The 23,712-nt window shown below is 34.5% G+C and overlaps 1 protein-coding gene across 13 annotated transcripts in view; it reads left to right on the top strand.

Annotated features, from left to right (window-relative positions):
• Positions 1-23,009, top strand: part of HERC4 (HECT and RLD domain containing E3 ubiquitin protein ligase 4) — a 135,181-nt gene extending 112,172 nt beyond the window's left edge. For all 13 annotated transcript variants that reach the window (XM_058696483.1, XM_058696480.1, XM_058696479.1 and 10 more), the window contains 6 exons: positions 8,323-8,489; positions 9,128-9,194; positions 11,574-11,656; positions 16,077-16,260; positions 21,053-21,155; positions 22,347-23,009. In XM_058696483.1, the coding sequence (XP_058552466.1) occupies positions 8,323-8,489; positions 9,128-9,194; positions 11,574-11,656; positions 16,077-16,260; positions 21,053-21,155; positions 22,347-22,555 (813 nt within the window). In that variant the 3' untranslated portion in view covers positions 22,556-23,009. The remainder of the gene's footprint in view (positions 1-8,322; positions 8,490-9,127; positions 9,195-11,573; positions 11,657-16,076; positions 16,261-21,052; positions 21,156-22,346) is intronic.
• The last annotated feature ends 703 nt before the right edge of the window (positions 23,010-23,712 follow it).

Here is a 23,712-nt window from a genome sequence, read left to right as displayed (position 1 = left end):
CATTTTATGGTTGCCTTTTCACTTTCTTGATAATATCTTTTTGTACACAAAAGTTTTAAATTTTGTTGGAGTCTTATTTATCTATTTTTTTCTTTTGTTGCATGTGCTTTTGGTGTCATAACTAAGAACCCATGGACTATTGCAAAGTCATGAAGATTAACCTGTGAATTTTCTTCTAAGAGTTTTACAGTTTTAGCTGTTATAGGTCTTTGGTCTATTTTGAGTTAATTTTTGGCTATGGTGTGAGGTAAGAGTTCAGCTTCATTCTCTGCATGTGAATAACTAGTTGTCCCACTATTATTTGTTAAAAAGGCTGTTCTTTCCTTACTGAATGGTTTTGGTACTCTTGTTGAAATTTAATTGACTGCATAAATATGGATTTATTTCTGGACTCTTAGTTTTTTATTCTAGTGAGATATATATATATACACACACACATATATATACATATCTGTCCTTATGTCAGTACAGCACTATTTGTTTACTGTAGCTTTGTATAAATTTTATATTTGGTTTGTTCACTGCTAGGTATAGAAATACAACTGATTATGCTCGCTTTGGCAGCACAGATACTAAAAGAAGTACAGCTACTTTTTGTGTTTTAATCTTATATTATGCAACTTTGCTAAATTCATTTATCAGCTCTAATAGATTGTTTTGTGGATGGATTTTCTTTATACGAGATCATGGCATCCACAAATGCAATAGATTTAATTTTACTTCTTTCCTTCCAATTTAGATACCTTTATTTCTTTTTCTTGCATCTAATTGCCCTGGCTAGAACTTCCAGTACACTGTCAAATACAAGTTGGTAAGAGTGCACATGCTTTTGTTTTTCCTGATCTGGTGGGATGTTAGATTTTTCATAAATTCCTTTTTAACGTTAAGGAAGTTCTCTTTTATGCCTAGTTGGTTGAGTATATTTATCATGAAAGAGAGTGGTATTTTGTCAGATGCTTTTGTGCATCCAGATGATCATGTGGTTTCCTTCCTTCATTCCGTTAATGTGATGTATTACATTGGTGCGTTTTCCTATGTTGAACCACCTTGTGTTCTTGAGATAAAGCCCATTTGGTCATGGTATATAATACTTTAATATGCTGCTGGATTCAGTTTGCTAATATTCTGTTGATGATTTTTCTATCCTTATTTATTAAGAATACTGGTCTATAGATTTCGTTTTGGTGTTTGTGATGCCTTTGTCGGTATTTGGTGTCATGGTATTTGACCTCACAGATGAGTTAGAAAATGTTCCCTCTTCCATTTCTTGGAAGAGGAAAAATTGGTGTTAATTATTCTTTAAATGTTTGGTAGAATCTGGTCATAGGCTTTTCTTTGTTGGAAGGTTTCTTTGTTTATTTAATGTTTATTTTTTGAGAGTGAGAGAGTGCAAACGCAGGAGAGGGTCAGAGAGAGGGAGACAGAGAACAAGAATTAGGCTCTGGCAGAGGCTCAAACTCCAGAACGCTGAGACCACAACTTGAGCCAAAGTCAGACACTTAACCCACTGAGCCACCCAGGTGCCCCTGTTGGAAGGTTTTTGATTAGTGATTCAGTTTCTTGTTACAGGTTGTGTTCTTTTTCTTCTGGTGTCAGTTTGGTTGTTTGTATGTTCCTAGGAATTTGCCCATTTCATCTAGATTATCTATTTTGTTACACGGTTGTTCATAGTATTATCTTAAAATCCTTTTTATTTCTGTAAGGATGATAGTAATGTCCCCACTTTCAATCCTGATTTTAGTAATGTGAGTCTTTTTTTTTCTTGGTCATTCTAACTAAAGGTTTGTCAGTTTTGTTGGTTTTTTAAAAGAATCAACTTTTAGTTTTGTTGCTTCTATGTATTTTTCTCTCCTATATTTTATTTATCTCCACTTTCATCTTTATTGTTATCTCCCTCTACTAGCTTCAGGTTTAGTTTGCTCTTCTTTTTATAGTTCCTTAGGGTATGAAGTTTGATTATTGATTTGAGATATTTTTTCTTTTTTTTTTTAATTTATTTTTTAATTTACATCCAAGTTAGTTACCATATAGTGCAGTAGTGATTTCAGTAGTAGATTCCAGTGATTCATTCCCTATGTATAACTCCCAGCAAGTGTCTTCCTTAATGCCCTTTACCCATTTAGCCCATCCCCCCACCCATTTTCTTTTTTAATATATATGTTTGTAACTTACAAATTTACCTACGGATTGGGAATTATAAATTGCCTCTATAAATTGAAAAAGACTAAAATCATAAAAAATTAATTTTCTGACTACTATGGAATGAAACTGGAAATCAACAACAGAAGGAAATATAGAGGGTTCATGGCTGGCTCAGTCCAGTGGAGCTGCAACTCTTGATCTCTGGGTTCAAGCCCCACTTGGTTATATAGATTACTTAAAAATAAATCTATTAAAAAAAAGGCAGAAGGAGGGGAGCCTGGGTGGCTTAGTCATTTAAGCATCTCAAGTCATGATCTCACGTGGGTTCAAACCCTGTATCGGTTTGCACTAACAGTGTGGAGCCTACTTGGGATTTTCTGTCTCCCTCCCTCCCTCCCCCCCCACCCCCAAAATAAATGAATAAACTTAAAATTTTTGGAGGCTTAATTTTTGACCTAACATATGGTCTTTCCTGGAAAATATCCTATTTGCGTTTGAGAATAATGTATTCTCTTGTTATTGAATGGAATGTTCCAAGCTGTCTGTTCAGTCTGGTCATTCTGTAGTGTTGTTCAGGTCCTCTATTTCCTTATTGATCTTCTGATTGTTATATCCATTATTGATATATTGAATATTGGGATATTAAGCCTCCAACTATTATTTTAGAACCATATTTCTCCTGTCAATTGTGTCAGTTTTGTGTGTATTTTGAAGCTGTATTGTTAGGTATGTATATATTTACAAATGTTACATCTTCTTGAATTGATGCTTATCAGAATATGTCTTCATCTTTTGTAATAATTTTTAATTTAAAGTCTATTTTGTCTGATACTGGTATAGCCACTCATCTCTCTCTTGGTTACTAGTTACATCACATATCATTTTTTTTCAAACTTTCACTTTTTTTTTTTTTTTTTTTTTTTTTTGAGAGAGTACAAACGAGGGAGGGGCAGAGAGAGGGGGACAGAGGATCTGAAGCAGGCTCTGCACTGACAGCAGCAAGCCTGATGTGAGGCTCGAACTCGCGATCATGACCTAAGCTGAAGTCTGATGCTCAGTCAGCTGAGCCACCTGGGGACCCCTCAAACTTTCACCATCTAGTGTCTTTGAATTTAAAGTGAGGCTTGTAGACAGCATGTACAGCATCTTCCTAGACTTACTATGGAGTTATGTTTCAATAAACCCACTGTAAATTGGAAATTTCGTAAGTTAAACATGCATTGACTACACCTAACCTACCAAACATTAGAGTTTAGCCTAGCCTATACTAAACATGCTCAGAACAGCCTATAGTTGGGCAAAATCATCTTAAGCCTCTTTCATAACCAAATATTGAATATCACACGTAATTTATTGAATCGTGTACTGAAAATGAAAAATAGGCTGGTTGTATGGGCACAATGGTTATAAGTGTATCGGTCATTTACCCTCATGATTGCATGGCTAACTGGGAACTGTGGCTTACTGTCGCTGATCAGCACATAGTGCATATTGCTATCCCAGGAAAAGATCAAAATCTAAAATGTGAAGAATGGTTTCTACTGGTGGAGTATCACTTTTGCACCACTGTAAAATAAAAAAATCGGAAGTCGAACCATTGTAAAGTAGGGACTGGCTACAGTTGAATAATGGTTTTTTAAAATCTGTTCTGCTTGTTTCTGCCTTTTGATAGCAGAATTTAATTCATTTACATTTAAAGTTGTTACTGATAAGCACTTCTGCCATTTTACTGTTTGTTTCCTATAAGTCATATCTCTCTTACTCTTCAGTGCCTCCATTACTGTCTTTTTTAAAAATTTAATTGATTGTTTTGTCTAGTGTGTTTTTTTGATTCTTTTCTCATTTCCCTTTCTCTCTCTCTCTCTCTCTCTCTCTATATATATATATATATATATATACATATTTTCTTTCCCTGAGTAGTTGCTCTGAGGATTACAATTAACACCTTAAATTTATAACAGTCTTGTTTGAATTAATACCAACTTCCATACTATGCAGAAACTCTGCTCCTGAAACAGCTCTGTCCCTTCCTCTTTGTTATTGTCACACCCTACAGCTTTATATGTTGTATGCCCATTAATGTAGATTTATACTTACTTTACACGTTTGAGTTTTAAACCATATATAGAAAAAAAGGGAGTTGCGAGTCAAAAATATAATAATTTTAACTTTTATATGTACTTGTGTAGCTACCTTTAACAGAGTTCTTTTCTTTGTATGGCTTTGAGTTACTGTGTGGCATCTTTTCTTTCAGCCTACTGAACTTTAGCATTTCTTGTAAGGAAGGTCTAGTAGCAACAAACTCCCTCAGTTTTTCTTTATCTGAGATTTCCTGGATGTAGAATTCTTGCTTGACAGTTTTTTCTTTCAGCTCTTTAAATGTGTCATTCCACTGTCTTTGACATGCATGGTTTCTGATTAGAAATCAGCTATTAATCTTATTGAGGAGCCCTGCTGTGATGAGTTGCTTCTCTTTTGCTGCTTTCAACACTCTTTTTGTAATTGACTTTCAACACTTAGATTAAAATATGTCTGGATGTGGATTTTGAGTTTGTTGAGCTGCTTGGATGTTAGATTTATGTCTTTTATCAAATTTAAGAAATTTTTAACCATTTCTTCATATATTCTTTCTGCCCCACTCTCTCCTTTCCTTGTGGGACTCTCCTGTTTATTTGATGGTACACTTGATGGAATCCCACAGATCTGTTAGACTCTGTTCATACTTCTTCATTCTTTTTCTTGCTGCTGTTCCACAAAGTAGATAATCTCAATTGGCCTATCTTCAAGTTCATGGATTCTTTTTTCTGCCTGCTCAAATCTCTTGTACCCCTGCAGTGAATTTTTTGTTTCAGTTATTATACTTTTCAGCTCCAGAATTTTTAGTTCTTTTCCATAATTTCTCTTTCTTTACTGATACTGTCTATTTGAGGAGACATTGTTCTTCTGTTCTCTCCCCCCACTTCCCACCCCCATGGTTTCCTTTAGCTATTTGAGCATATTTAAGACAGTTGATTTAAAAAGTCTTCATCTATCGCTTCTCGACCTTTTGGCTAAGATCAAGTGTAAAAAGTCTTCATCTAGTAAATCCAGTGTCTGGGTGTTTCTCAACAATTTATATTTAATTTTTTTTTCTTATGAATGGGCCATATTCTTTTTTTTTTTTTTTTTTTTAATTTTTTTTTTTCAACGTTTATTTGTTTTTGGGACAGAGAGAGACAGAGCATGAACGGGGGAGGGGCAGAGAGAGAGGGAGACACAGAATCGGAAACAGGCTCCAGGCTCTGAGCCATCAGCCCAGAGCCTGACGCGGGGCTCGAACTCACGGACCGCGATATCGTGACCTGGCTGAAGTCGGACGCCCAACCGACTGCGCCACCCAGGCGCCCCACCATATTCTTTTTTTTTTGCATGTCTCATAAATTTTTGTTGAATACTGGACACTTTTGAATACCAGACAATTATTTCTTTTGTCTTTTTCTTGTGATCCTTGGCTTTTTATTCACATTTAAGAATGTGACACTGAAAAGCTACCTAGTTTGAGTGTATACATTTATGATTTACAATCACCATTCATAGAGTGATTAGGTAGAGGTGTTTCAAAGAGAACCATCAATTGTCAACATATACAATTTGGCTGCCAGTGTTCTAGTAGTGTTCTGAACACTGGAAATGGAAGCTGGGATTTCTCATTGTTAACTATGCATACCTTCATTTAATCCACTTGTTTCTTTGTATGTGTATTCTATGTTTTGTTTTTTAATTTTTTTAATGTTTACTTATCTTAGAGAGAAACAGAGCATGAGCAGAGGAAGGGCAGAGAGAAAGGGAGACACAGAATCTGAAGCAGGCTGCAGGCTCTGAGCTGTCAGCACAGAGCCCAATGCAGGGCTTGAACCCATGAACTGCAAGATCATGACCAGAGCTGAAGTCAGAGGCTTAACCAACTGAGCCACCCAGGAGCCCCTGTTTTAACTTTTTAAAATACATTTTTAGTTGAAGTATAGTTGACATTCAATATAATATATATTAGTTTAGGTGTGGAACATAGTGATTCATTAGTACACATAGTGTACATAGTGTATGTACAGTGCTCAAAGTGTAGTTACCATCTGTCACCATACAAAGCTATTAAAATACTATTGACTACATTCCCTGTGCTCTACTTTATATCCGTGTGACTTATTTATTTTATAATTGGAGGATTGTACCTCTTAACCCCCTTGAACCCTTTGATCCCTTTGTTTTTAATGCACCACCTGTCTCAGATTCCAGAGCCACTCTGGCTCATTGTCTCCAGAAAGGTAAGGGACTTTTCACCACATATCCTGTTTTCAACTACTGTAGTTAGTACCTCTGACTTTCAGAGTCTTATGTTTTACTAACTGAGCTAGCAGGGCTACTTGACTTTAAAGGTATTTTTGCTACTTCCATTCCCTGAGTCTGAAGCACAAATTAGCTTGTTTTTCATTGGCTTTTCTCTTAAGCTCCTGTTTCAGTTTAAGCTTCCTGAATCAGTTAACCACCCTACTACTAACCAGCCTACAGTTAACCATCTACTTTTCATATTTTGAAATATTATCATCTCTTTAGTGATATTAAAACCCTTCCCTGTTTTTTCTATTCTCTTTTATCTTGTGGGTTTATGCCCATTTTAATCCTTTATTCACGTTTAGAGGGATTTCAGGAGGAAGAGATATTAACATGTTATTCGGTCTGTCCTGTTCTAAAAGGACTTTCTGAACTTAAACACGGAATAGGACATCACAAAGGAAAAAGGCTGATTTGACCACTGGAAAAAACTGTGACATTTATGTATAATAAAAACAAGATTATTAAGAAGTATATAGCAGACTGGGATATATATATATAACAGATATGACATAGGATAATACTCATAGTATATGAAGAATTCAAATACAAATATATATAAGAAGACACTAGCTCCAAAAGGTAAATGGGCCAAGTATACAAAGAGGCATTTCACAAACACACACAAATCCCTAATTTTCAGTATCACTAGTAGACAAAAATACATACTAAACAAGTTTGCATTTTTTAACTCCTATAGAAATATGTGTCTGTGTGTGTGTACAGATGAAAATGGGGAAAGATAGCCATTTTCTTGGACTACAAATGTCAGTGTAAATTGGAATAGGTATGGAGGAAAACAGTTTGGGGTTATGCTTAAGTATCATTTGAGTTTGAAATTCTTCTTACAAATTAGAATTTCTCCTAAACAAACATTCCAAACTGTGCAGAAATGATACACATCATATTTGGAATATCACTAACTAGTTGGAATAACTAACACTGATAGTGCCTTTACTGTGTGCTGCAGGAACCGGGCTACAAGTATTCTACATACATTAATCTCATCCTCACAACAACCTTATGAGATAAATACTGTTTTTGTCTTTGAAAACATTGAGGCCAGATAGTGAATGAACAGGTGTGGAGCCCCAAATCCGATAAAAAATGTTTTTCTCTTTAACTGTCATGCTCACAGAATTTTCTGCTACTATATGTTGCTTCTCTAAAGATGAGGGGAAATAAGCATTGTTTTTGATGTTTTAATAATATAAAATCCAACTGTAGTAAAATAGCTAACTTTGCAGACCGTGGTACTTTTATGAGTGATATGCAGCCATTAAAAATGTTTTAGAAGAATATTTAATGATAAAATACTTGTAATTAGAAGAATGAGAAGGCCTTAAGTATAATGTTTTTAAATTATTTTTTTGAATTTACAGTTGATGAAAATATGTAAAAAAATTTTTTTAATCATTGTGAATGATTGGATTACATGCATTTATTTTCTTTTTGCCTTTTAAATCTTTGAAATTTTGAATATGTATAATTAAGTCAGATTAAGTGTTCTAGTAATCATTTCATTTATTAATTTAATGATGTAGAAATGCTCATATTTCTGGGAGAAAAAGCCACTTGTGATTTTAGCAAGGTCTTAATTTTGTCTTAGAAAATATATTGATGGAAATAATGTAGAAATACTAACACTGATATTATCCCAGGGAGATATGCTTGAGAATAAGCTTTTTCTTGTTATTCATTACTCTGTGTCTTCAAAATTTTCTACTACAAGTGTATGTTTTTGTCATCAGAAATAATGTAATATTTTAACTTGGAAAATAGTCTTTACTTTTTTTTTTCTTTTATTTTTAGACATTTGAAGATAGTGATTTGTTCCATTTGATTGGTGTTATCTGTGGATTAGCAATTTATAATTTTACTATTGTGGACCTCCATTTTCCTTTGGCTTTGTATAAGAAACTGCTGAAAAAGAAGCCATCCTTGGATGATTTGAAGGAACTAGTGCCTGATGTTGGGAGGTTAGTTGTAAAAAGTGACAAAGATGGAGTATAGGTAATAGAGAATGAGAAATGTACAGAAAGCTTTCCTTTTAGGAATAATTGTATTTTGTGCTTGTTGAATTTCCAAAATAAACAAAAACCCTTCTCATATTGGAGAACTCATTGTGTTACCCAGATCAAAATTTTCTACTGAAAGACTTCTGTGTATAAAACCATTCCCTAAATTTTTAGTAATTTAACAATATTTTACAAATATCAGATAATAAACTTAGGAAGGCAATGTTTCCTGAGAATAGTTAAATGATTTACTTGGACTTCTGATTACTTTCATTCCTAGCTGGAATACGTAAAGTTTCTTATTTATTACAGAAAATGGAATAAAAATTGTATATGAAGAAGAACAAATGTTAAAAATGGATGGACACATGGCCTTTGTATTTAGAAGAGATAAAAACCTTAGAGTGATTTATTTGTTCCTTCAAAATTGTTCATTAGCTTGCCATTACACATCTACCATTCTGAAACAAATACAAGAGTACAGATTCATAAAAGGATTTTATCAAGAATGAATGAGAAATATATATTTATCCATAAGCAAAATAGTCAAAATACTCAGTAATGTTTTACCTCAAAGAAAAATGTATATTGTTTTGCAGAAGCATGCAACAATTACTGGATTATCCAGAAGATGATGTCGAGGAAACATTTTGTCTTAATTTTACGGTAAGATGGAAAGACCTAGAATAACCTGATTATTCTTCATCCCTGCCTTATGGTTTTTGTTTTTTTTATGTTGACGAGTGGAATTCTTAACCCTTTAGCTAACATTTATTGAGCATTAACTGTTTGCTAGTCATAGTACGTACATTATTTCATTTAATCCTCATAACAGTCCTATGAGATTGGTATTATTATCCTTATTTTACGGATGAAGAAAACTGAAAACAGTCATTACATGTCAGAAATAATATTTATACCCAGGTCTGTGACTTCAGAGCCTAGTGTTTTATCATTATGTTAAAGATCTTTACAAATACAAGAAGACCTCTTTATTCAAGTATTCATTTTTGAGTCTGCAGTTAATTACAAGAATCTTTAGAGAAGCAAAAGTTACTGTACATTAGAAAATTCAGTAATGAACTTACCACTTAAAAGATTAATTCCTACTCAGACATCCCTTTCTGCTTACATTAATATTTGTCCTTGCCTATACTGTTGAATGACATACCACAGTGCAAATGCAAATACGTTGGAATGATATTTAGAAAAAGAAATTGCAAATCTTACCAAAGATACAGAATTTTGTTAATTTAGTGAAAGGGATGTTGAATAACTTATCCATCCACATGCAAAGCCCTTGACAAACAAGGATCTGGCAGAAGTAGACCAGTTGACAATTAAAGATGAGAAAATCAGCAAGGATTGTGAGAAAGCACTCCAGAATGGAATGGTTTAAATGTTGTTAATTAGACTCTTGTGAAAATGGTAAAGCCTTTGGTCTTCTTTCTGTTTTTAAAAACTTTGTGTATTTGTTTTCCCCCCAAATAGTCCCCTTTATGATCTCGTGGTCAAATCTGACAGATACTATATTCTCCTATCCCACAATTTTCCAAAAAAATGATGTGCCCCGGTCAAAAAAGTTTACCCATTTCTTGATCATTTTAAGAATTGGCACATAGTACAATTTTAAGAAAATTTGGCTAAAATGAAATAAGTGAATTTATTTTAATAAATAATGGTTGAATGGTTGGTTTCCCAGTGGTTTGATTCTTTAATTCAATTTCATTTATAAGAGAATCAATTATCTTTGAATTTTTATTGATTATCTCAATGGACTGAAACTTCGGGTTCCAAGCAATATAATTTCTAATTTATCAATGCCAAGTTTGTGAATGCTTTAGTATATTCAAGAACTATGGTAATTTAAACATTCCTTCCCACTGCCATTTTTTTTCCAGAAATTTTCAGTGAGTCTTTATTGCTTGCATAATAATAGCTTTAGAATGGGCTTCAGAGTCTTATTTGTAATCTGGCTTTCTTTGTAACTTACACTATATTCCTCCATTAATAGCAAGTTTTATCATGTCACACAGTATTCTCTCATGTACCTTATCTTCCTGTTTTTTAGGGCCATATGTTTTCAGAATTTGATATTTACTGTCATATGTATCCTGTCCAGTCTCTATGCTCAGTCAGAAATTCCATCCCCTCTCAATCTTTGAGGGCCCTACTCATCCTTCTAGGTGCTTTTCAAAGGATATTTCTTCCTCAAGGTCTTTCATACTTCCTCCAGTTAGAGAGTGTTCTTTCCTCTGTGGTTTGATAGCATTTTGTTCATGTCTCTATTCAGCATTTATTTTAAGAAGTTGCTTATATAACACATTTCTCCTCCTTAACTAGATAGTAAATTCCACAGCAGGGATTTATTCATCTCTTATCATCTCAACCCCACCGTAATGTTTTATAGATAGCAGGTACTAAAAAAAAAAATGTTTTCATAGAAGAGGATAATCCAAAAAGAGGGAATAGAAGGAGAAAAGATACAAAGGTGGGAATGGTAATACTTATAGGAAAATTAGCAGACTAGTAAAGCAAATAAAAAGTTTCAAAATAACCAGCTATCTTTATAAACCAAATCGTGCATACTGGAAAAACCATGTATGATCAAGAATGCAAACAAGACAGGAATATAAGAGTAGGAGCTGTCAAGTGAGAAGAATGCATGGCAGGTCTAGGCTGCATACATCTGGACCACCTGTATTCTGTTATATGTGCAAGGAAAACATCCTTTCTGATATTTTACTCCTGTAGTGATTGTTCTAAAGTCTTACACATAATAAATACTCCATTTCCTGTTCTTAACTAACCAAACATTTGGTAATTTGTAGTTAGTCACAGTAGGATTTGACACTACTACAGAGGATGAAAACTTCTAGTGTGGCTTTATTTAGAATTCACAAATAAGCTTATGGTAGTCACAGAATTTTACCTCAGCTTTATTCTTATATTTAATGAGAGAAAGGTAGACTATAATAATAGGTTATTAAAATCTAATAAGTTTTGAGTCTGACATTGACTTTTTTTAAAAATTTAAATTAATAGATCACAGTTGAAAACTTTGGTGCAACAGAAGTGAAAGAGCTGGTTCTAAATGGTGCAGACACAGCTGTTAACAAACAAAATCGGTAAGTGAATTATAGCAGCATCAGTGGTAGTAATAACTTTCCGTAGGCATTTTCTTCTGTATATAGAAACCTGTCACAGTCTTAAGTTTTTACTCAGGTAAAACTTACTTTTTGAATGGTTAGTAAGGAAGTAACTGCCTTTTGTTCCTGAAATCTCTTTAAGACATTAATAAAGAGATAAAAGATCATAACCAAAACAAAGAGAAGGGAGAGGAGACAACAGAAACCCATTTTTGGAAGCTAGAGAACAGGAGTAACTAACTAACTGGTCAACCAGAGAAAGTTGCAACATAGGAAGGAGTCAAGAAGGCAGACAATTTTTATATTGCTTAACTGCGGCTCAGGCATTGAGAATAAAAATGTTAGAAAGTATATTGGGCTTAGGGGAATGCTGGAAATAGAAAGATTGCTGTTATAAAAAGCAGTTAAAAACCCATTTACCCATTTTCATTAGCACTACAATAGCCTGGCAACTTCCCTTTCTGGTCTAGGCAGAAGATTGGAAATTTACCTTCTGGAGAGATTGAACTAAAGGGACTTTGGATATTTTGAAGGGCGGGGGAGGCGCTGGGGGAAAGGGATACTTTAGATTTGAGTACAGTTAGGCACAACCAAGGGTAAGAGGCATACTGAAAACAAGTAGATTGAGTCTGCAGTTCCCCCTCTTTGGCACTGTGTGCTGGAGGATTCTTTGGGTAAACTGCCTCACTTTTAAGTATGAGTAGATAGCCAAAGATCGATGGACGTTTAAGGAAAAACCAAAAGCCGTCGAATGCCAAGGAAACAGAAGCAATGCAGGATGAAGAAGAAAACTTCAAAAGAAAATGAAATCAGTATTCTTAAAATGATATAGATTAAAAATTACTGACTTAAAATTCAAAAAAGTTGAATTAAAAATTGAAAAAAAAAAATCACTGAAAGACATTTGTCAAATAAATGGTACCAAAAAACTTGCCAGAACAGAATGGCATGCTTTCTTAAAAGTCATGCCTTTAAAAATTGAAAGCATGGAAAGTTAAAAAAAAAAAAAAAAAAAAAAAAAAGACATACTAAGGCAAAAGAGAATTTTCAAAATCCTAGGAGAATAAAGATTCCTAAAACCTTCCAGGAAAAAAAAATATACTGACCATATACAAAAAAGAACCAGAATAACCTCGAACTTTTCTAAAGAATGACACTGAAGCTGGGAGATCAAAATTCTGGGGAAAGATGATTTTTTAACTTAGAATTTTGTATCAGAACTGTCAAGTATGTGCATGTATATAAAAACATCTCCAGGCATCCAGAGTCTCAGAGAATCTACTTCCAGTGCATTTTTCTCAGGAAGTTACAGGAGGATGTGTTCTACCAAAACAAGGAATTAAACCAAGAAAGAGAAAGACACGGGATCAAAAAAAAAAAAAAAAAAAAAATACAATCCAATCTAGAAGAGAGGCAGAGGATTTCTTCTGCAGGAACAGCAGTGTGCAGAAGGTTTAGGAAAAAGCAGCCGATGTGGGTTAGATCAAGAAGATGGAGGCTCCAGGAGGGCTGTCTCCAGGAGAAAAATGCAGCTTTTGCTCCCTTACATAGTTGAATGAATCTAAAGAGATTGACATTTCTGTTAAAGTGAGGGATGAAGTAGCAAATTAAGGGAAGCAAAAGTTGTGTTGTTTTTTTTTTAAATTTTTTAATGTTTGTTTATATTTGAGAGAGAGAAACAGAGGCAAGAGGGAGAGAGCAGAGAGAGAGAGAGGGAGACACAGAAGCAAAAACAGGCTCCAGGTTCTAAGCTGTCAGCACAGAGTCTGACACGGGGCTTGAACCCACGGACCCATGAGATCATGACCTGAGCCGAAGTCGGACGCTTAACCGACTGAGCCACCCAGGTGCCCCAAACAAAAGTTCTTTTTAAGGAAAGGCAGGTAATAAAATATTCCAACTTAATTGTGAGCGATATTTATGATCATAAAAATGTCAACAGTGAACAGTGAGCCAAAAATTGTTATAATGGGAGCTTTAGGGGAAACAAAGTGAGAGAGGGGCAATTAAAAATAAGGTAAATCCTCACCTTCCACAATAGGTATTCAGTTCATTAGATTATATTTAAAATTGAAAATTAAGGAATAACATAACTATGTTGTTGAAATTTGAAGGTAAATATCAGAAGTAATAGCGAAAAGTTAAGTTTATTTGCCTTCAGATATCAGGAATTTCTAATGGAAAGGAACAAGACAGAGAACTGCTTTGTTCTCTTCTATGGTGTTACAATTCTTTAGACAAAGCTAGCTTATTGGCTGTTGCCAGGAGCTTTATTCAAATGGTTCTAATTCTGGTTCTGCTACTTAGTAACTGTGTAACTGTAGGTAAATTAGTCAATGTCTCCATGCCTCAGTCTCCTTTTCTGTAAAATGGGATGATAGATTGTACCTATTTCTTGGAGTTATTTTGAGGATTAAATGAGGCAATAATTTTAAGATGCTTAAAATAGTGCCTAGCACATGTACGTGCTCAGTAAATGTTGGCTGTTAGGATTATTACTATTTGACATTTAAAACTGTGTGTATGTCTTACTTTGATAAAAATAAACTGTTTTTAAAATAATGTGAAAATATTTAGGTCTTTCTAATTATCCTTTCTTTAAAAAAATCTTGGTTTTGAAAACTGTGATTTAGAAAGGTTTTTAGCCTACTATTAAAGTATTATGTTAAGTTTTTTAATTTAGTTAATAATTTAAAGAATTTTTATCTTTGTACTACCAATGCTAGATAAAGTGTTGAAGATAAAAATATTAGCACATAAAGCAATTTAGCCTTTTGTGCTTAAAGCAGATAAATTTCTAATACAGATAAATTTCACTTTCTAATTAGACGAATTATAAAATTATGCATTACAAAATTATCTGCCTCTTTTCATCAGAACCTAATAGCATATGTTATTGATTTTTCCTTAGGCCCACCCAATTTTATATTGACCCCTGTAACCTTCTTTTTTCTGTTTATAAATTCACTTTGAAATTATTTTATAATTGCTAAGAAGATTATCTATAGATAACTAAATTTGCCAGTATCCCAGAATTATCCTTTTGAATTTGGAGGACTGGAATATAAAATATTGAAATACCCCTAGTACCCATTCTCATAATTTGTTTGACCAGATAACAGTTGCATAAAATAATTGTGGCTAACAGAACAAATTGAATAAAACTATAGTGCTAATTCCTGGGTAAAGGGACTTTTGTTTGTTTATAGTTTACTTTAGTATCATAACAGGCAGGAAAAGACATCAGAAGTGTTTGTTATATATATGTGTGTGTACTTATATGTATATGCACATACTTCTGAACAGAAATGGCACTTGTAATCTTTTAATGAAGTGCTTAATAACCCTTTGAGGTATTTATTCATTCATTTATTTCTAAGAGAGAGAGCATGCAGTGAGCAGGGGGAGAGGCAGAGGGAGAGAGGATCTTAACCAAGCTCCATGCCCAGTGCAGAGCCGATCTCATGACCCGAGCCAAAATCAAGAGTCACTCACTTAACTGACTGAACCACCAGGAGTCCCTGAGATACTTAGTTTTTAAAATAAATTTTGTTGGGGTGCCTAGCTGGCTTCATCAGTAGACCATGTGACTCTTAATCTTAAAGTCGTGAGTTGAAGCCCCACATTGGGTATAGAGCCTACTTAAAAAAAAATAAAAATGTGTTTTCAGATTCCTTGAAACCCAACGAAAAATAGGTAGACTGTTGTCTGTCAAATAGTCTGTATCCCAAAGCTCTCATTTTTTCATCACCTGGTATTTTTAACAGATGACTCTTTTTAGGGATGCATTTGAAGTGGTGCATATAAATCTCAATAATCTGTGAATATTTAAAAATTATTTTGATAGACATTTGTGTCCCTTTAGGAAATGACATCATTTCACCTTGGAATAGCCTACCTAATTAGGCTATGAATGATAGATGAAGTCTGCATGCCTCCTAGATAATAGTGGATTTTTATACAGAAAGAATAATAAATTTCTCTATAAAGACTTTGTCCACTTAGGGGTGCCTGGGTGGCTCAGTCGGTTAAATGTCCAACTTCGGCTCAGGTCATGATCTTGTAGTTCGTGGGTTTGAGCCCTGTGTCAGGCTCTATGCTGACAGCTCCGAGCCTGGAATCTGTTTCAGATTTCAGATTCTGTGTCTCCCTCTTGCTTTCTGCCCCTCCCCCGCTCATGCTCTCGCTCACTCGCTCTCTCTCTCTCTTGCTCTCTCTCAAAAATAAACATTAAAAAAAAAAAAAGGCTTTGTCCACTTAGAATCCTGCTCATACTTTCTCAGTTTTATAGCTAAGTAGCAAAAAGTACACGAGATCAAACTTTTAATAAGACTGCATATCTGTTCTCCATAAAAAAATATTTTTATATTCTGTGTCATGTGTGCCTTTTCATTTCTAGGCAAGAGTTTGTTGATGCTTATGTGGATTACATATTCAATAAATCAGTGGCTTCCTTGTTTGATGCTTTTCATGCGGGCTTTCACAAGGTCTGTGGAGGAAAGGTCCTTCAGCTCTTCCAGCCAAATGAACTACAAGCAATGGTTATTGGAAATACAAATTATGATTGGAAGGAACTGGAAAAGGTAAGGGAAAACAAATCAATGAAATTGTCTCAATGGAAAGGCAAAAGGAAAATGTGGTTTATTGATAGAAAAATTGCCCTCTTGTTTATTGTTTTCCATTTTACACTATTTATTAGTCATATTTATAGGAAAGTACTATATACTTCCTATTCCACAATGAATGAATTTAGTTGTATACGAATTAGATACCATTTTTGTATTTGTGGTATTGGTAGTTTTCTTATGGAAAAATGTCATTTATGACAGAGGTCAGATAGAAGTCCCAGCTAAAACTGAGTTTTCATTCTGCCCAATCATAAAACCATTATGAAAAACATTCACATTACTTAACACCTTTGTTTATTTTTTTTTTCTGCTTACTCTCTGCTAAATTTTTTTAGCAGAGAATAAATAATATTTATGATCTCCATTATTAGTGTTAGCCAATAAAGGGATCTTTGGGGAGAAGATTGGGAATTTTTAAACAACTTTTTTCTTTTCTTTCTCTATACCAATCATTCTCAGATATTTCTTCAGATAAACATTGAATAAAAAGTGCTAGGTTAGATCAGCTTTGAGAAAGATATATTCAAGTTTGACCTATAAAATTTTCCGTCTTTGTAATCCAACTCTGATACAGTTTTTTGCATTAATAGTTTAATACTGTGTACCCATTAAGTTAGCTAACAAGTCTAACAAGGATACAAAGCATTGGTAACTTTCATGCATTGCTGGTAGGAATACAGATTGTATAGCTACTTTGGAAAGAGTTTGGCATTTTCTTGCAGGGTTAAATATGCACTTACTACATCACCTAGCAGTTCTACCCTAAGGTATTAAGTTACATTCACACAAAATCTGTAAATAAGAGGGTATGGGATGTAATTGTTTAATGAGTACAGAGTTTCAGCTTAGCAAAATGAACAGTTCTGGAGATGCATGGTGGTAATGGTTGGGTAGCCGTATGAATGAACTTAGTACCACCAAACTGTACACTTAAAATGGGTTAAGATGGTAAACTTTCTTATAGGTATTTGACCACAGTTTTTTTTAATTATGTTTTTAAAACTCTGCAAACATATCAAAAACTAGAAACAGCCCAGATGTCCTTCAGTGGGTGAATGGATAAAGCAACCTGGAGTACATCCATACAGTAGGGTACTACTGAACAATAAAAAGGGATGCACTACTGATAACGTGCAACAACTGGGATGACTCTTAGATCCTTATGCAGAGTGAAGAAGCCAGTCTCAAGGATTACATACCATATGATTCCATGCATGTGACATTTTTGAAAAGGCAAAACTATGGTGAACTGGATATATGACTGTAGAGAGTAGCGCAGGAGAGTTCTTGGGGTGACGGAAGTGTTCAGTATCCTGATTGTGGCAGTAGGTACACAAGTCTATCCATAGAACTATACCCACACTGGAAAAAAGTCAATTTTACTGTGTATTAATTTAGGGAATAAATTTTTTAATTTAAAGAATAATTAGGACTTCTGGTTGAACATACTACAGTAAACACGTTTGCTCCTTTCCAAAATCTCACTAGAATAATAATAAAGGAATAAAAATAGGAATACACAGACAGAAAAAAATATAAAAGTACCATGAACAAGACAAAATAATTTTGGAAGATGGAAAATATGTGGATGAGTTGATGAGTGACTAGAGCAAAGAAATTTGAATTGTAAGCCTCCTGAGGGACAGAGGTTTTAAGAGACAACTCATTTCACACCATAGAAATTTTAAAAGGCTCAGGAATTGGTACATGGTCTTGCTGTAGTGGCAGATTGTGTGGTTAGGCTAAAAGCAATAGAGTACTTCAAAGCTAAGTTAAAGAATTGTAGACCCCTCAGCTTCTCTGTCCTACCCAGGAGACAAGTCTAGAGAAGACCACAGAATCTGGGAAACCAGGTGGCACTGAGGAAAGTTGGTAGGCAAGTTTATATTCTCCAGGAAAGAGATTAAAAATTTATTTTTTGGGGTAAATTGATCTGCTAAAGAGAAGAAAGCTGTACGGATTTTAAGGAGACCCCAGTAGAAATGGACTCCACCTCCAGTCATCCTAAAATAAAAATGATGTAATGGCCTCCAGTCACACTTAGCATCCCACACAGTTTGTCCTTTTTTCCCATCTCCTATGGTTCTTCCTCTCACTCACATTGCTTCAGTCTTTATGGCCTCTTTGCTGAACCAGTCTTGAGGGCTTTCTATTTAGCTATTCCCTGTGCCTGGAACTCTTTTTCACCTATATCATTCCAAATGCTTCTTGCTCTTACTTCCTTTATGTCTTTATACCTTCTCAGAGACTTTTACTGGCTAACTTACCTAAAATTGGATATGTGCACACACACCCCCACTCCCACACCCTGTCACCCTTCCCTGCTTTATTTTCTCTTTGAATTTGACAATATAAATTTTACTTAATGGTCTTTACTGTCTGTTGCTGTTTTCCCCCACAACAATGTAAGCACCATGAAGCAGGGTTTTTGTTTCTGTCTTCACTGCTATATTCCCAGAGCCTAGAAGAGCAGTCAGTAAATACTTAAAACCATGTCTGAAGATATAATTGATAGAAATAATCATTTAGTAAGATGGCTTTTTTTTTTTTTTAGTATATTTTAGTGTACTTAATATGCTTGGTTTCTTCCATTGTATACCTGATTCATTATAATTTCAGTGACTAGGATTTGTGACTTTAAATGCTCTTTCTTCATCAGGACTGTGTACACACTCCCCAGAACCATTTAGAGGTTTTTTAATTAAAAAGAAAGATAAAAAACTTTAACCATGTTCCTTTCATTCCCCACTAACATGCTCATAGTCTATAATTCATACTCAATCCATTAATTGATTGCTAGAATTTCAGCCATTTTTTCCAGACCTGTTTATAAGTAAATAGAAAGTATTGTGTAGATTTCAAGAGTTCAGTCATTGAGATAACCATGGCTACAAATAGAGCCCAAAATTTAAGACCATTAGTAAATACTTGTTGAGCCCCTATGGATACCTAATACTATGCAAGAGATTAGGGAGATATCAGTAAATAAGGTTGAGACATGGTCTTTGCCCTATAATAAGGAAAGTGGACATTAACTTTGTTGAATACTAAGGAAGAGAGTTCAGTGAATGGTATATAAAGAGGAACTTAACCTAGGCTGTACAAATCTGGGAAAGCATCTCAGTAGATGGTAGTAAGGTACTCTACAAGGTAAGTAAGGACTTGGTTCACTGCAGTTTCCCCAAGACTCCAAATTTTGACTGAAACTCTCTCTATATGTTGAATGAATCACTGAGTGAATTTGGTGACATTTAATCTGAGTCCTAAAGGATAAATAGAAATTAGCCTGATGAACAAATAAAAAAAGGAGGATGTGTCTAAGTGGTCTAGGCTGAGGGAACAGTGTGTCCAAAGGCCCTGATGCTGGAAGATTCTTGTTAAAAACTAAAAGGCCCTGATGCTGGAAGATTCTTGTTAAGAACTAAAAGTTAAGGCCAATTGTGGCTGAATTTTAAAGAACACTTTACAGTGTAATATTCCCTCTCCCCTCCCTACCCCCTTTTCTGTTAGTGCTAGTATTTTTTTTTTTTTTTTTTTTTTTTTTTTTTTTTTTTTTTTTTTTTTTTTGAGAGAGAGAGTGAAAGAGAGAGAGAAAACACTAGCAGGGGAGGGGCAGAGGGAGAGGGAAAAAGAGAGAGTCCCAAGCAGGCTCTGCTTTGTCAGTGCAGAGCCTGATGAAGGGCTTGATCCCATGAACTGTGAGATCATGACCTGAGTCTAAATCAAGAGTCAGACACTCAGTCCTTTAAGCCACCCAGAGTTTCCAGTGCTAGTATTTTTTTTTTAAGGAGAAGTGTATTAGCTCTGTTGGTACAAATGACCCCAAAATTCAGTGGCGTAAAAGTAACAGTGAACATTTATTTTCTCACATATTTTCAGTGGGTCAGGAATTCAGAGTGGCTTTAACTGGGTAGTTTTAGCTTAGGCATCTCTCATGAGGTTTTCATGCAGTTAAGATACTGATTGGTGCTTTAGTCATCTGAAGGCTTGATTAAGGATAGATTCCCTTCCAAGATGGTGCACTCATAAGACCATTGGCTAAAAGCCTAGTGTCTCACCATGAAGACCATTCCATGGTGCTCTTTGAGTATCCTCATGACACCTGGCTCTCCCCACAGTGAATGATCAAAAAGAGATTGCAGCCACAGAGTTTATGATCCAGCCTCAGAAGGCATGTATATCTCATACCTGCAGTATCCTAATGATTATACAGTCAGGCCCATACACTGTGAGAGGGGACTGCACAAGCGCATGAAGAACAGGAGGCACAGAGATCATTGGGAGCCATCGTGGAAACTGACTACCACAGAAAATTATTGTCCTTAGTACTTTTTTTTTTTTTTAAGTAAAGATAGAATGTAAAGTAAGTGATTTCTGTTCATGAATATAGGAAGAGAATTTTATAATTATCACAGATAACTAATTCTTTGTTGAACTTTAATGCATTAACATTTTAGTAATTCTAGTTTATCCTTTAGATATTTACTTTTGAAGATAATACAACCCTGTTGTATTCTTTGAAGTGGTGGGGAGACATTTCTGCTGATTGGAACATTTTCTTGCCTTTCCCTAGAACTAACAGTTCCAAATTGCAAAATGCCTGGGAAATAGTAGGTAATCAGCTGAATTGCATGAGTTTCAAAATCCTGGACAGTGTTAGCTTTTGTGCTAATAAGAAGGCCAGTCTGTTAGATTCAAGACAAAACTAACATCCTTTAATATTAATGAAGGATTATGTTGTTTTTAGAATACAGAATACAAAGGGGAGTATTGGGCAGAACATCCAACGATAAAAATATTTTGGGAAGTATTTCATGAATTGCCGTTGGAAAAGAAAAAACAATTTCTGTGTAAGTATTTCTAACTAGTCCTATGTTTTATAGGAAATAGAATTCACAAACATTTTCATAGATTAACTGATTGACTTTGTTGGATAAAGTTTTTCCTTTTAGTAGTATTGCAGGGTACTGCTTTTAATTTTCAATTAGAGTAAATTTTTGACCTGCATTCTTCATTACATGTCTTTTCTTATTTTGAAAGCTACATTCAGTTTGCCTCCAAAATAGAATTAGTTCTTTCAAATGAAAAACTATAAATAATTACAGTAAACTGGGGCTGTAATTCCTTTTAGAATTTCTAAAAGGTTTCTAGAGGATAGCTTTTTTTTTTTTTTCATTCAGTCTTTTTTTTTGCTTACGCGTCAAAACTTTGGGAATTCTGTAGAAAATAGAACTTTGCCAGGATGTAGTACTTTTTAATACCTAAGCTCTGTTTATTTTACATGTGTTAAATTTCTATTCTAATTGAAATTTGTATTCCCTTTGATACTCCTGCTATTGCCAGGAATATTTTGTCAATCTCTTTTTTGATAGTTGTAATGAGAATCTTGGTAAAATTATTTTGTATATTTTAAGGATGACAGGCTGTTCTCAAGTGACTTGAGTTTCAAGTTTATTTATTTAGAGAGAACACAAGTTGGGGAGGAACAAAGAGTGAGGGGGAGAGAGAGAATCCCAAGCAGGCTCCTCTCTGAGCATGATGCAGGGCTTGAACTCACAAACCGTGAGATCCTGACCTGAGCCAAAACCGAGAGTAGGATGCTTAACCAACTGAGCCACCCAGGGTGCCCCAAGATTACACTCTTTCTTAAAATATTTATTTTTGAGAGCATGCACAAGCGGGGATGGGGCAGAGAGGGGGGGGTGGATAGAGGATCCAAAGCAGGCTCTGCACTGACAGCGGAGAACCTGACGTGGGGTTCAAAGTGATGAACCGTGAGATCATGATCTGAGCCAAAGTCAGATGCTTAACTGCACCACCCAGGTGCCCCAAGATTACATTTTTAAAGAAAAAATATTGTATGGATATGTAATACGTAGGTCTCAAAAATCATGCTATCATAAATTCTGGAGATAGGCTTCTACATTAGAGCAAATGTTAATTAATGTAAAGGTTTGCCGTGGTGACTGTACCAAATAACTTAGTACTCTATATTATAGTTTTGATAAAAGTGGTTGGCTGAATGATTTTTTTCTTGGTAGTATTTTTGACAGGTAGTGATCGCATTCCTATTCTTGGTATGAAGAGTCTAAAACTAGTCATCCAGTCAACAGGAGGTGGTGAGGAATATCTCCCAGTTTCCCATACCTGTTTTAATCTTCTGGATCTTCCAAAATATACAGAAAAGGAAACTCTACGCTCTAAACTGATTCAAGCAATTGATCATAATGAAGGCTTCAGTTTAATATAACTTTGGAAATAGAACTGATCAGTTTATTGCAAAAGCATTAAACTATTTGTGTTTTTCTTGTGGTGATGAGTTCAACAAGGTGACAAGAGGTACTATTATAATTCTTGCAAAATGTTCAGTGCTATGAGTATTCATGAAAGCCAAAAAAATATTAAAAGGAATATGAACAAACTGTTAATATTAAGCTTATTGTACAGAACCATGGATTTTTTTTTGCCATCTTCCAATAAACATACAAGTATTGTGAATACATCAAAGTTTTACTAACATGAATTTTAAGGGTTTGCATATTTCACAAATGATCTGGTGTGTGAGTGCATGGGTATGTTGCTTAATTTTTCTTCAATCACTGAGTGAAAAACCTTTACCTTTGGCCTGCAATAGTCATTCAATTATTTTTTCATTTTGTAAATAATGTTAAGTTTTGTAATAAAATAGTTATGTTCTGATACCAGTACAGTTTCTATGGTTGTAATTGAACTGAGCTGACTTTTAAAAGGATTAACAATTATGATTAAATCTTATTCTGATAATCTATAAAAGCAAAAAATTAGCATGATGAAACACAATCTTTGCTTTTTAACTAGAATAAATGTCCTTGTGCAAAACTAAATTACAGATAGGAGTTATCTAAATAACTTGTAGTTCTTTCCTTTTGTGAATCTGGAGATGCTACTGATAAAGGGCAGCTTAATCAGGAAGTTTAATAAATATTTAGTATTGGAGGAACTTTGTCCTGCAGTTGCCAGGAATAGAACCTGGCTACTTTGAGAACCAACCACCGGCTTATAGCTTGCAGAACTTTTGATGCTACAGGTTGGTATTTAGTCAGAATTTTCAGTGCTTTAGAACTCTCCTTGAATTTTTAGAAGCAGATCTTAACACAGTTTTATGGTGCTGATGCTTAGTTATCTCCTGTGATTAACTGTAACAGTGAGTTGATGCAACAACACATGTGACTTTCTGCTCTAATGCAAATATTTATTTTTTAAATTTATTTTAAAAAATGCCGTGAAAATTGTTTAAGTAATAAAGATTTATTGGTTTAATATTTAACCTTTCAGTGGTTCTCATAACATTCAAAATGTCTCAGGGAAGAGTCTTAAATTTTGGATTGTTACCATACCCATACAAAATTGTCTATTTCACAGAGGTCT

Source organism: Neofelis nebulosa, chromosome 13 (assembly GCF_028018385.1).
Source record: "Neofelis nebulosa isolate mNeoNeb1 chromosome 13, mNeoNeb1.pri, whole genome shotgun sequence".
NCBI classification, from domain to species: Eukaryota; Metazoa; Chordata; class Mammalia; order Carnivora; family Felidae; genus Neofelis; species Neofelis nebulosa.
The sequence above is the reverse complement of the archived record's forward strand: the minus strand, read 5'-3'. Positions and strand labels throughout refer to the sequence as shown.